The sequence below is a fragment of the Ambystoma mexicanum genome, chromosome 2p, assembly GCF_040938575.1.
Source record: "Ambystoma mexicanum isolate Mex_15411 chromosome 2p, UKY_AmexF1_1, whole genome shotgun sequence".
Lineage (NCBI taxonomy): Eukaryota > Metazoa > Chordata > Amphibia > Caudata > Ambystomatidae > Ambystoma > Ambystoma mexicanum.
The window spans coordinates 717815441-717828955 of NC_090923.1; the positions used below are offsets into that span (position 1 = coordinate 717815441).

The following is a 13515-nucleotide window of genomic DNA, read 5'->3' on the forward strand; positions in this document are numbered from 1 at the left end:
CTCTGAAGGTGCATGACAGGCTTCTTCTTTGGACATTTAGCAGTTTGATAATGCTCTTTGTCTAGTCAACTCCCACAATCATCAGGTCTGTGGTGAAAGGTTGAGAACTCCGCCCACAAATCTACTTTGATCAATCACAACTCCTCTGCGTTAGTGTAGCAGGGAATAGGAGGGCAGGCATCCCCAGTTACCTCTAGGTAAGGCCCGATTACCCATTAATCAAGTTCCTGGGTGAGTGGCATGTCCAGAGTGATACTTTTAGTCTAAATCCAGAACATTACATATATACAGTCCATGTTGGACAAGTACGGTCACTTAAATAATGTCACTTTTTGTGCTGCAACTTCCATGCCCGTACAAGTGTTGGCAACATGTCCATGACTACATACGTGTGATCTTAATGATCCAGAGGGTCATTCCTTCATTCTGATGCTGGACATTAAAGAGAGACACCAGAGGGGTTGGGTTATAGAGCGATATTGACAGAGTTGGCACACTGCAAATTGTATAATCCAATTTAATTGGCACAAAGGGGCAGATCAGTTGGAAAGAAAGCTCACTCGCCTGAAAAACCCATGTGACTATTCCACTTCACCTCACTGTGTCAGAAAATGTTACGTGGGAGTAGATTATATCCATGCCGCAAGCTGCTCTCTCAAGTTATGCCGTGGCAAACCGGTGTAGTTCACCTAGTCCTGGTACGTCTTTTCATTCTCACTCTTTTTTTTATTTGTTTTATAACCGTGTAGCCATGAAGCAATGGTGTGTATTAGGCCTCCTGTTAGAGTATTTAAAACTTGGTATTCTGTGTCTTGGCATTAAACTTAAAACTATCATGGCCAAAATTTTCAGATGGGCGCATACATGATTTGCGTTGTGGAAGGGTTTGTGTACTGTGGCAAACGGGCATAAAAGTATTGCAATGCCTCTTAACCTCCCTTTAAAAAAATTACTGGAATTCCTCTGGCTGTTTTCTTCTCAAAACCGTTTTGTAAAATGCATCATTTTGACACATTATTTTAAAGCATTCTTAGGGGGAGCACCCTCCCCACCAATAAAATGCTCCTGGGGCCGCCAGGCTCACTCTTGTTTAGTATGGTCAAATTAGTCGTACAGATTTGAAATGTAATCTGCAGCCAGTGGAAACAGTTTCTATCGACCTTAAAACGCATTAGAAAAGGTCCCCAAATCTCATGCTGCTTGGAGGCCCCATATGGTCTTAATCCATCACTGTTCTTGAGCCTCTTAATCGACTTCTCTATTTCCATAAATGAAATTAACAGTAGCACATATTCTTTGCCTGGTTTAAAGGTCTTCATTTCGCAGACTGGTCGGATGAATTCTAGCTTTTACAATCTGTCTGTAGATTCCTGAAGTGCAAATGTTTCCCTTGCTTAACCATTAGTTACTTCGCCAGGTTCCCAGGGCCCTATTTTTTTAGCACCATATAACTGGATGTGGTATGGTCCTTTTGAGAATACAGCTCTCTAAATAGACATGTCATTCTGTCCACAATGTAGGTATGCGTTTGTGCCACTCATTGATGAGGGGAGTGAGGAAGAGGATGAGGAGGATCAAATGACGAATGAAGGCTTTGGTAAGTGCATTGATGCTTTTCTTTTTTGAGAATATCTTGAAAGTTTTTTTAGAATACAAATTTAAATTAAAAAAAAAAGGTGTGAATAATCGTACAAATACATCCATACATAGCCCATGATCGAGGCACCAGATGTATACCACAGTTTCCCTATTTCCTCCCCATACCAAGCCTTGGAGATTCGCCCTTGTAAAGGAACAATATTATTAATACATGTTGAAGTAAAATGTCAGAGGGGAGATCCTTTCTTCTGCGACTGTCCAAGAGACCCTTAAACACTGCCACATGAGACATCTGTGGTGCTTTCCCAATGTCCTAAACTAGCCTCCTTCCGTTTGCCAGAACCAAAACATCTTCTTCTATCCTGTTGATTCGTCAGAGCCAATCACAGCGTTATACCACCTAGCAGAGCCATGCTCGGATATCTCTCAGGTGCTGCTCTTGTAGCTATTACAACCATACGGAAGATGCCCCTCGGACCCAAATAGCCCATAGATTCCTCAGAGCTGGACAGTCTCATGTCCAGGATGGTACCCACTAAAGGACATATAATTAAGTTTGTGGAATCAGTAGGGTACAGATAAACCCTTTATAAAATCCTGTTGGGTATCGGGTGAGTGACATCCTGGGGTCCTCAGACCATTGTTAGAGAAATTAAAGCGTCCTTAATTGACAGACACTCCCTTCCCCTGCACTCGCATGTACTGAAAGTGTTTGAAAAAAATGTAGAGATTCAAATTATTCATTCAAGTATTCATCTAATTGACATTCATAAATTCACAAAAATTCAACATATGAAAATAATTTTTTATCATACAGTAATGTGTGTACTATTTAGAATTTGCCATAGTACAAGAAGCTCAACGCGTTTCGGGAATTACAAATCCCTTCTTCAGGAGCAAGATACAGTTCTGTGGATTGCATTCATAAATTTCATCGTTTTAAGCTTCATAATTTACAAGGTAAAAGAAAGACTAAGTATCAGTATTGTCTAATACACTGTGTTTGGTATCTTCCTTTAAATCATATTATTGTTGGTTCCTCATCACCTGTAACTTGAACTTCGTTAGTTGGCAATTTAAAAAAAAACTGCATGGCACCTTAATTTCAGGGTCGTCTTCCGAGACAGTAGTTTATAACTAAAAAGGAAAATGTGAGAATAATGTGTGAAACGGATAAATGGCTAGTGAGGATTCCCGTCTTGTCATGGAACTCCTTTAGGGTGTATTTAAAGTAGTACCTGATAGAAAACAGCGAATTTGTAAAATGGTGGGAGCAGATCTTAATCAAATGCTCATTGGATTTAATTCTGGATTTAATTCTGCTAACCATTGAAGAATTGGCCAAATCACTGTCAAAGATAGATTATGAAATCACAGAGCTCAAAGAACAACTGAGCAAATTACTATCTACTGAAGATCCGACCAAACTATTAGAAGACACTAACAGGAAGTTAGATTAATATAAAAAGAAATTGAACAAAGAAAGATCAGGAAAGTTAGGAGAGACACCCTAGACTATTCGCGAGACATGGTATTCACGTGGCAGGACTTCTACCACCAGAGTCAACCACCAAACCACAACCTTTTCTACCCAGGCAACCGAGACACCTAGAACAGGAACTGACCCTTCGAGTGATACTTCAGGAAGCAACGATCCACTACCTAACATTAAGTCGAGAGCAGAAAACAGGGACTCAATTCTTCCTACACCACAACCTTTTTTTTGGCACAGAAAAACAAGGAGAGGAAGTAAGAAGGTTGAGAAAAAAAAGAAAACCAACAATTATTCATCCTCATCTCCAATAAAAAGATGTTCTAAACAGGAACTAGACCTACTTGGGTTAGGCCTCTCCTTCAGACCTACAAATAAGACAACAATGTTTGAAGAGCATGTGAACATGTTTAAGCTTACGAGAAAAAAGTGTCTTAAAATCTTCTTTGATTCTGTACCACCTTTTGAGGGAAGACTATGATTTCCTTAAAATTAAACCTGGAAGCACTTTTAATCCAAATGTGCACAATTCAGGACTAGTTCTCTTGGAGAATGCATGTTGAAATATTTGAAACGCATCAAATATTCGGACAGAGGCACTTGAAATCTAAGGAAACACCAACATAGATTGTTACGAAAATTTGTTAATGACAGTACTATCACGATTAAATCGGCTGATAAAGGAGGCGCAACATTAATTATGGACAGTACGTTTTACAATCAGAGTGGTTTGTCCCTTCTAAATGACAAGGATACCTATCTTGTACTTGAGCAAGATCCAACTAATGATATCAAAACACTAATCGCACAAGTACTTAACAATGCATTACAAGAAGATTGTATTAATGACAAGACTAACAAATATCCAATGATGCCGGTATTTTATTGATTATCTAAAATCCACAAAAATTCAAACACTCCACCACTTCGTCCAATAGTTGCAGCAACCAACAGCTTTTTTGACCCTCTGGCAAAATATGTAGATAAGACCCTACAACCAATACTACAAAGAATCACAACATATTTGCGAGATACAATGCCTTTTTTTAATGTATTGGAGAGACTAATGAATTCGAAGAAGGTTAGATAATTTTTACTCTTGCCTTCCAGAGTTTATATACCTCAGTACCACACAGTGATGGATTAGATGCCGTGGAATGGGCCCTCCTAAAAGATCATTTGCAGTCTAACAAAATATTTGTGATTGAGCTGGCTAAAATTATTCTTCATAATAATTACTTCAGATTTAAAAAAAAGACACATTATCTACACATCTAAGGAACCTCTATGGGCAAAGCCATGACCCCAGCATACGCCAATCTGTTTGTTTGAATTTGAAACAAACTACATCTTGGAACACACAATATGGAAAACTCAATTACATTTATGGAAACGGTACATGGATAACGTCTTCAGCATTTGGAAAGGAAGCAAAGAGGAACTCAATGTTTTTGAATTACCTAAATAATCCACGCATTCAATTTACCATGGACATTGAGATTCCTAATATCCACTTCCTTGATGTTATGCTTACGGCAGTTGGCAAGAAACGTAACGCCTCGCTGTACCAGATACCTACAGATGTGAATAACACTCAACACTACTCTAGTTTCCATCCAGATCACCTGAAAGACAATTCCTGAGGTTAAGAAGATTGAATACAGATGATCGGACATACCAGACCCATATACATCAAATGACGAACAGATTTCAAAATAGAGGATATCCAAACAGAACAGTGGAGAAGGGTGAAAATAGAAGTGCAGAAAAATCAAGAGTGGAGCTCCTGGCACCCAAAATCCACGAACTAGATCCACCATTTGTCCACATCACGAGATATTCAAGACAGTCACCAAATCAAACGCTTAGTGAAGAGGAATTGGAAATTAACAAGGTTGGACCCACAAATCTGCAAATTATTCCCCAAACCTCCTGTAATTGCACTTAAAAGAGGCAGAAACTTTAAAGACAATTTGATCAATGCAGAAAGGACCATCGAACCCAAACCCACTTTTTTGAGTAAACCTAAATTTGGAACTTTTCCCTGTTTACATTGCGGACATTGCAATAACATTCAAATAGGAGAAATCATTAGACATCCATGTACAGGTCAATAAATCAACATTAAACAATTGGCTACTTGCGATTCTAAATTTGTGTTTTACGAGCTAATTTGCCCATGTGGCAAGTACTACATGGCTCGGATGACTCGCAAAATCGAAGAAAGGCTGACGGAACATCGCACAACTAAAATTCCTAGTTTTGGAAACCATAATAATGCCGCAAAGAGGAGGTGACGCGCAATCCATACTGACGAAGAGAGAACTATTTTGGATTCATAAATTAGATGCTATGGCCCCGATGGGCCTCAATGAAGATTATTCATTAAGAGACTTCCTATAGAGGTATAGAGTCTTATCTATTCGGCCATAAGTAAGTCTTTTCTACCAACATGCTGATTTGAACATTTCAACGATGTATGTTGGTAATATATCTTGTCGAGTCTAAGTTAATATGTCTCCATACGTGATTATTGTTCATTTGTTACTCTTAAATATCCACACAGTTTAGGATAGACCATACATTTCAATGCAAGCAGATACAAACTCATGTGATTTGTATGAAGTGCTAACGTTTTAATTGGAACTGTATTTACCCCCAACACATTTTGTAATGTGTAACAGACGTCATCTTGTTCGAAATGTTGCTTTTTTATTTTCATTACTTATCTGACATATAGAAAGGTTTTCATCTCAACACAGATTCATATGGTAAGCAAATGTGGTACTACAGAGGGGAATAGAGACTTATTCTACTTTTGAACTGATACAATGGGTAACTACAAAGACCAGGATGCAACCGGCCTCAGAATGAGATTAGTTGAAATTCTACGTTGCATTTAAACACTTAGAATATTTTAGTAGATCATGTGGTCTTGAAATATGCATGCACAGACAGTTAAATAAGACAAACAATTTCATTGTTGCGATAAATCTCATTCCTGGGGGTCCTTATCCGGTAGACACCACAAACATTTGTAGCAACCAAACAATATGGCTACTTTGTTACAACCCGCTGCGAGAGCAGCTGCAACGGAGATCCACGTAGATGACTGGACTTGACTTTTTTAGTAATAAACTGCTGCTTCAATTGTATAGACAAACTGATCGCTAATGCGAATTGAATCCAGACCCCTAATACGGCACTCTATCTTTCTGATAGTACGCCCACAAGCAATATCCACTTTGCGGAACGCTAATGGTTACAAACATCATACCGCCAAATGGGTAAGCCTTTTTAAACATTGTGGGTTACTTGCGTGTTTTAAATCGTTACAAATGATTGCGGATGAGACACTGAACAGGTGACAATTTGATTTCCCATAGGCCAGAATTCATCCTATGAACACAAATTCATCAAACATCTTTCTGTAGCACTATTGACGTGTTTCCGAATATCAAGTACTACTTTAAGAGTTCCATGACACAAAATGGAAATCCACACTAGCCATTTATTAGTTTTACACATTATTCTTTCAGCTCACTGTCTCCAGAGCTCTGGTTCTCTCTGGCTGGACTACTGCAACAGCCTCTTTGTAAATCTGCCTGCTTCTACTCTCCGCCCTCTGGAACTTATCCAAAATAGGACTGCAAGACTTGTCCTTTGCCTCAATCCCTGGGGTCGTATCTCTCCAGGTCTGAAATCTCTGCACTGGCTCCCAGTGGCGGAGAGGATTAAGTTCAAAACCCTCTGCATTGTCCACAAGGCCTTCTGGGTCCTGGGGCCTCAATACCTTCAACTCTCTCTTCCTAAATAAATTCCTCCTCAAGCTCTTCGCTCATCTGCTTCCAACTCCCTCAGGGTGAGTCGCTTCTCCAAGCAACAAGTTGGTGGTAGTTCTTTCTTCTGCTGGGGCCTCCCTCTGGAACAGCCTCCCTGCCTCTCTGAAACTTGAGAACCATCTCTGGTTCCGGAAGCACCTCAAGACCTTCCTCTTTGCTTCTGCTTTATCTCCCCTGCTGATCTCCTGGCTGAAACTGCACTGGTTACCTGGCTACCCTCTGTTCTCGGGCCCAGGTCCCCTCCCTGCCAGTTGCACACCTGCACTGCCTCCCTGGCAACCCTTGCACTCGGGGACTGATTCTGTATTCCTACAACCGGTACTTGACACCTGATGTCTGCACTTACCCTTGCACTTGCCACTTGCTGACAGCACCTTTTATTTATTTATTTATTTATTTATTTATTGTCTTATTTATTTTACTGTTATCTTATGCACTGCCCACACCCCCTTTCCACCCCGCACTTCTCCCCTTCCTCCCTCCCCTGCACTTGCACGTTCTCAATGGTCCCTCTGTTTCCCCCCCCCCATTGCCTCGCGTGTCTTGAAACACTTATGATATGGCATTTATAACGCGCCTTTACACATCATTTTCCTTTTTAGTTAAAAACTACTGTCTCGGAAGACTAGCCTGACATTAAGGTGGCATGCAGTTTTTTTTTAAATTGGCAACTAATCAAGTGACGAGTGATGATGAGGAACCAAAAATAATATGACTTAAAGGAAGTTGCCAAACACTATGTATTAGACAATACTGATACTTAGTCTTTCATTTACCTTGTAGATTAGGATGAAGCTTGAAACGATGACAGTTATGAGTGCAACGCACTAAACTGTATCTTGCTCCTGAAGAAGGGATTTGTAATTCCCGAAACGGGTTGAGTTTATTGTACTATGACAAATTCTAAATAGTACACACATTACTGTATGATTAAAAAGTATTTTCATATGTTGAATTATTGTGAATTTATGAATGTAGATTAGATGAATACGTGAATAAATCATTTGAATCTTTAATTTTTCTTCAAACACTGATTTTTCAGTATTTGCGAGTGCAGGGGACGGGAGTGTCTGTCAATTGAGGACACTTTAATTTCTCTAATGTTTATCTGAACGACTTGTGGTGTTATTTTCTCCCCTGCACACTTTAATCACATAAACATTCTCAAACTGAGTCATATAACATTACTTCACAAGCTTTCTTTGAATCAGGTGTGCATCCATCCCTCTATACAGTTCTTCTTGTTATTGACCGTGGACCTGTGAATACTGTTAATATGCAAGCCTGCACACATCCTTTGCCCAAGCTAGTTTAAGAAGTTGGTGCCAGCTCTATGGCAATACTTGAAGTAAGGTATATGCAGAAGATGTGGCCCTCTTAGCATTAACCAACCCTTTTGCAATACTGCAATAGGGGTAACAGTTGTTTTGGGCTGCCTAGAAGGTCTCATTTTAAGAGCGGAAAAAAAGCAGAGACATAGCTGGTGACAAATCCAAAGCTCCTTTTTGGATAAGTGAAATGAGTATGATAAAGTGGCAAATGACTCAAGAATCCCACCCTTAAAACATTGGCTTAGGTACCTAATGTCCCAGGTGGACCAATATATTTACTTTTTGTCTATCTGCAGGTGTCGATTTCTAACATGCTGGGGCTCAGCAAGTGAAGCACATCTCAAATCCCCTTCATTCCTTTGTGTATTGCTGTCCAAACCATTTTAGAGTGTTATAGTTATGTGTTAGGAAGGGACATGAGGAGGTGCCTGATGATGAAGTCGAAGAAGGAGATCTTTATTAAACGGCCATGTGCATTTTTCCCTGCACTCATATTTGTTCTGAGCAAGGAAGGTGACCTCAAGGCCCGCGAATCCAGCTTGATGTTTGGGAGATGTTACCTCTTATTTATATCTGAATAGAGTGCATCTTGCTTGATTTTTGCTTTACCACTCTACAACATTTGTGCAACCAACAGCTTTGGTATTCTTTTAAAGAATCTCTTAGAGTATTTTGCCACCTTACCTATGGTGGAGGAGGGTCAAGTTTGTCAGATTGTTAATACTCAGATCTGCTGCTCCTCTTGACCCTATCTGGGTGTTGAAGCCTATGGGTCCCGTGCTGGCACCTCTTCTCTACACAGTGGCTTGTCATTCCCTTCAGACCGGCTTCATCCCAGCGTTTCAGAAACATGCTGTTGTCTGCCCTTTGTTGAAAAAGGCCTCCCTAGACCCGGCAATTTTGTCTAATTTTGGTTCCATTTCACTCTTATGTTTTTGATGAAGATTTTGGAAGTCATTGTGACGCCCCAGTTGAGAGACTTTGAGTCCAATTCTATCCTGGGCCCATTTCAATCTAGTTTACGTCCATTTATGGGTACAGAATCAGTTTTGGACCCTGTTATGGAAGATTTAACTCGCACTTTAGATCAGTGCCGAGTAGGTATCCTTATTTTGTTAGACCCCTGTGCGACATTTGACACAATTGATGACATTTTGTGTCGATGTCTGGAAGAGGTTGTAATTGGTGCAACTGTCTTTGACTGGTTCGAATCCTTTCTGTCATACCGTAGACAGTCTGTCTCTCTGCCTCCGTTTTCATCAGCCCCTTATTCTCTTTACTGTGGGATTCCACAGGGATCGGCTATCTTACCTTTATTGTTTAACGTTTACATGCTACCGTTGGCTAAACTAATCCATGCACATTGCTGTCGTTTTTACTGCCATGCAGATTATACGCAACTTGTTTTGCGTATTGATCAGGAGCTTGAGGCTAGTCACCTTAGAAATTGCTTGGCTGACATTGGAGCCTGGATGCACTGGCTCAAGCTCCATTCTGAAAAAAACAAAATGATGGTTCTTGATGCTGATTCTATTGACTGGTGCTTTTGGTCTGCAGGTTTCTAGCCTGCGACCTTGGTTCCTTTCCCATCGCCATTTAAGAATGTGAAAAATCTAGGCAAAATCTAACAGCGGACAGCCCTCCACACACATTACGGCACCACAAGACAACCAGACCAAAGCAGAACCAACTGGACATCAGCAAACAAATAAAAACTAAACCACTTCTTACAATGCCGCGCAAACGACCCATTTCGAGGAAAGAAAACTAGAAGAAGCAACAAACGCTCCGGAACAGCAACTAAGAACCACAACTACAGAACGCACCCCCGAACTCAGGAACAAGAATCTAACCAACACAGAGAGAAGAGACAAATCCCTCTACTTAACTCCGTACCTCACCGACAACAGGTCCCCAGTGCAAACCAACCCAACCCAATGCTAGAAGCCGTATCATCAAACTACCCCACACAATCACGCAGAAGGCGATGAACAACAAAAGAAACATCAAAAATACCTCCGATGCGATAACACCTTTCATCACCAATGCAAGAAGAACTTCCAATCGACGACCACAATTCATGGAAGACGAACCAGATGAAAACAAAAACCCAAGACAGAACCTAGAAGAAACTTTGGAAGACGCTGACACCCCAAAACCCACACCTCAGCAAGAGATCGACCAGGAAGGAAACCCCCACACCGTTCAGAAGACGACCTCAACAAGAAAGCCCATGCCATACAAAATCTCCAAACTCCACTGCAATCTAATAAACGCAAGATCTATGTCAAAACACTCAACTGAGATCTTCGACCTACTCGATGACAATGGCATTGACATCCTGTTCATCACAGAAACATGGCTGGACGACAACTACAAAATCACGCTTCAAAGCTGCTTTCCAACCAACTTCAAATGCCTTCAAATAAACAGGAAAATCAAAAAAGGAGGAGGCATTGCAATAGCATTCAAAGGACACCTGAAAATAAAAGCAGACGAACCGCTCAACATCCCCCAACTGTGAAACCATGGTAATACACCTAACAGAAAGCCCAAAAACCAATGTCACATTCATCCTGGTCTACAGACCACCGACATATGATGCAACCTTTGTCGACAACTTCATAGAAGCCATCACCAACATAGCCATCAACCACAAACACTTAATCATCCTGGGGGGTTTCAACATCTGGTTTGAAGACAGTTACGCCAACTCCCTAAATTCACTGACTGAACATCTCACTACCATGAAACTACAACAACTAGTCAAAGGGGCAACACACTTGGCAGGACACACCCTCGACGCAATTTCCGCGGAAGAAAAACTCATCACCACGGCACCACAGTTACAAATACTGTGGAGCGACCATCTCATTATCCCATTCGTGATCATTTGCCTACTCAGGTCTGCATCCAACCTCAAAAAGACACTGGAAACACGTCAAAGAAAGCAACCTATTCGAACAACTGGAGTTAACCAAACCCTCAACTACAGAACTAGAGCTAACTGACATGGACAGGAAAGCAGAGCTACTACACAAATGGATCGCAGATGCAATCGACAAGATAGCCCCAGAAAAACCATTCACCCCATCAAAAAAAGAGCAATGGCAAAATGGTTCACCCCACTATTAAGCACCATGAAAAAGGAAAACAAAAAAAATGGAACTGGAATGGAGAAAAGAATACAAACCGGACAAAAAAACACTGTTCCAGAGACAAATCCGGGCATACAAGAAGGAAATTCAAAAGGCAAAGAGAAGGCATTATGATGACAGAATCACCAATGCCGCCAACACACAAACAGAAATGTTTAACATCATTAAAGAAAAAACTCCTGGAAAACTACATATATAAACTAACCCAAGGATACGTAGAAAACCACCACCTGCTAGACCAAGCTCAAGTCGGTTTCAGACCCGCACGAGGAACGGAAACAGCACTATTATCCATCTGGGACGACCCAGAAACCAATGCAGACTCAAAAACATCCTCAGTCCTCATTCTACTCGACCTCTCTGCAGCCTTCGACACATTCATGACACCCTAACCAAAAGACTAGAAGACATAGGGTTCCTAGCAGACAGAACAGAAACCGTATGGATTAAACCCTTCAAATCCACTCCAAGAGTTAATGACTGTGGAGTGCCACAAGGATCCTCACGATCACCACTGTACTTCAACATCTACCAGACTCCGGTTATCCGAATCTTCAAAAAGTACAACATTACATGCTACAACTTTGCAGATGATACCTAAATCTACAAAATCAATGACACCCAAGCTGATCATTCAATCCTAATCAAGTGTCTAAAAGAAGTCTTCAACTGGATGACTGCCAACAACGTGAAAATCAATCCAGGAAAGACTGAAATCATGATCATATCCAAAGACCAAGAGAAAGAACCCGCCATCCCGTGGCCAACGGAAAAGGGAACCGCACCATCACCATCTAAGGTAGTAAAAAATCTGGGAGTCCTGATGGACAGCACCCTAACCTTAGAACCACAAGTAAATGCAACAGTCAAATGTTTTTTCCTCCTCCACACGGCAAGAAGAATCCTACCATTCCTCTCCTTCACACACAAAACACTATCGTCGCCCTCATCATGTCAAGTATTGACTATGCAAACAGCCTCTACCTCGGAACTCCAGTATACCTCCTGAAGAAACTACAACAGATCCAAAATGCAGCAGCCAGACTACTCCTCAAACTATAAAGAAAAGAATACATCACTCCTGCTCTAAAAACACTAGACTGGCTCCCAGTAAAACATTGCATCACCTTCAAAACAATGTGCATAACTCACAGGGCAATCAGTGGACAGGGAGCAGAATTCCTACAAAAGAAAATAACAATCTACAAGCCAACAAGACCCCTCAGGTCAAGCAACGAAATCCGCCTGGAACCTAAACCATACCTCAAGAAGAAACTGGGAGGCACCTTCTTCTTCCACTTAGACGCAAAACCTGGAACAACATCCCAAAAGATATAAGAAACTCCAAAAATCACCTAATATTTAGGAAATTACTGAAAACCTGGTTCTTCAACACCACACCACAAACTGAAAACCGAAACAGAAAGGAAAAAGGATGAATAAACTGGAATGGACACGGACAACTGCCAGTACAGACTATGGACATCTCCCTATGTGAAGAAGCTCCCACGGCACCTGGACGAAGGACGCCAGTTAGAGGGGCACACAGGCGACACCCAAACTGAGATGGAGTCAACATCCCACCCAACACCCGCACACGCCCCATAGTTGCCACCAGGTTCCACAGTATAGTGGAATTATTGGGATATTAGCAATCGCCACGATATCTGAGCTGTGGGCATGGGCAGGTGCGCTAGCCGTATGAGTGGGGAGGGAAGATTGGGGGGTGTGGGGGTCAGATGTGAAAGGGACCTTGAAGGCTGGACGGACCCGGATCTGGACAGAGGTGCAGCGGTACTCCCAAACCCCACCTGGGGAGATTACAGAAGCCCCGCGCCTCAATTCAGGATAATTGATGCCAACTAACCAATTGCACTAACAATTTCCCCCTCTGCATACACCTCTCAAACCAAACACAACCACAAACCTACAGCACAACAAAACGCAAATACTTCACTACATTGCAACAGCAAAACAAAAAACACACATAGACGTACACGACGACTACCGGCCGCAAAACACCCCAGGCCCAGCCAACGGACCCACCTGGCTGAGGATGCCCACAGCACATCACTGCTCTCTTGCACTTTTTC

At 41.5% G+C, this 13515-nt stretch overlaps 1 protein-coding gene across 2 annotated transcripts in view; it reads left to right on the forward strand.

Annotated features, from left to right (window-relative positions):
* The window catches only part of LOC138566710 (transmembrane protein 87A-like), a 1181601-nt gene that overhangs the window by 1054673 nt on the left and 113413 nt on the right, over positions 1-13515 (forward strand). For both annotated transcript variants that reach the window (XM_069644305.1, XM_069644304.1), the window contains one exon: positions 1521-1597. In XM_069644305.1, coding sequence (XP_069500406.1) covers positions 1521-1597 — 77 coding nt within the window. The remainder of the gene's footprint in view (positions 1-1520; positions 1598-13515) is intronic.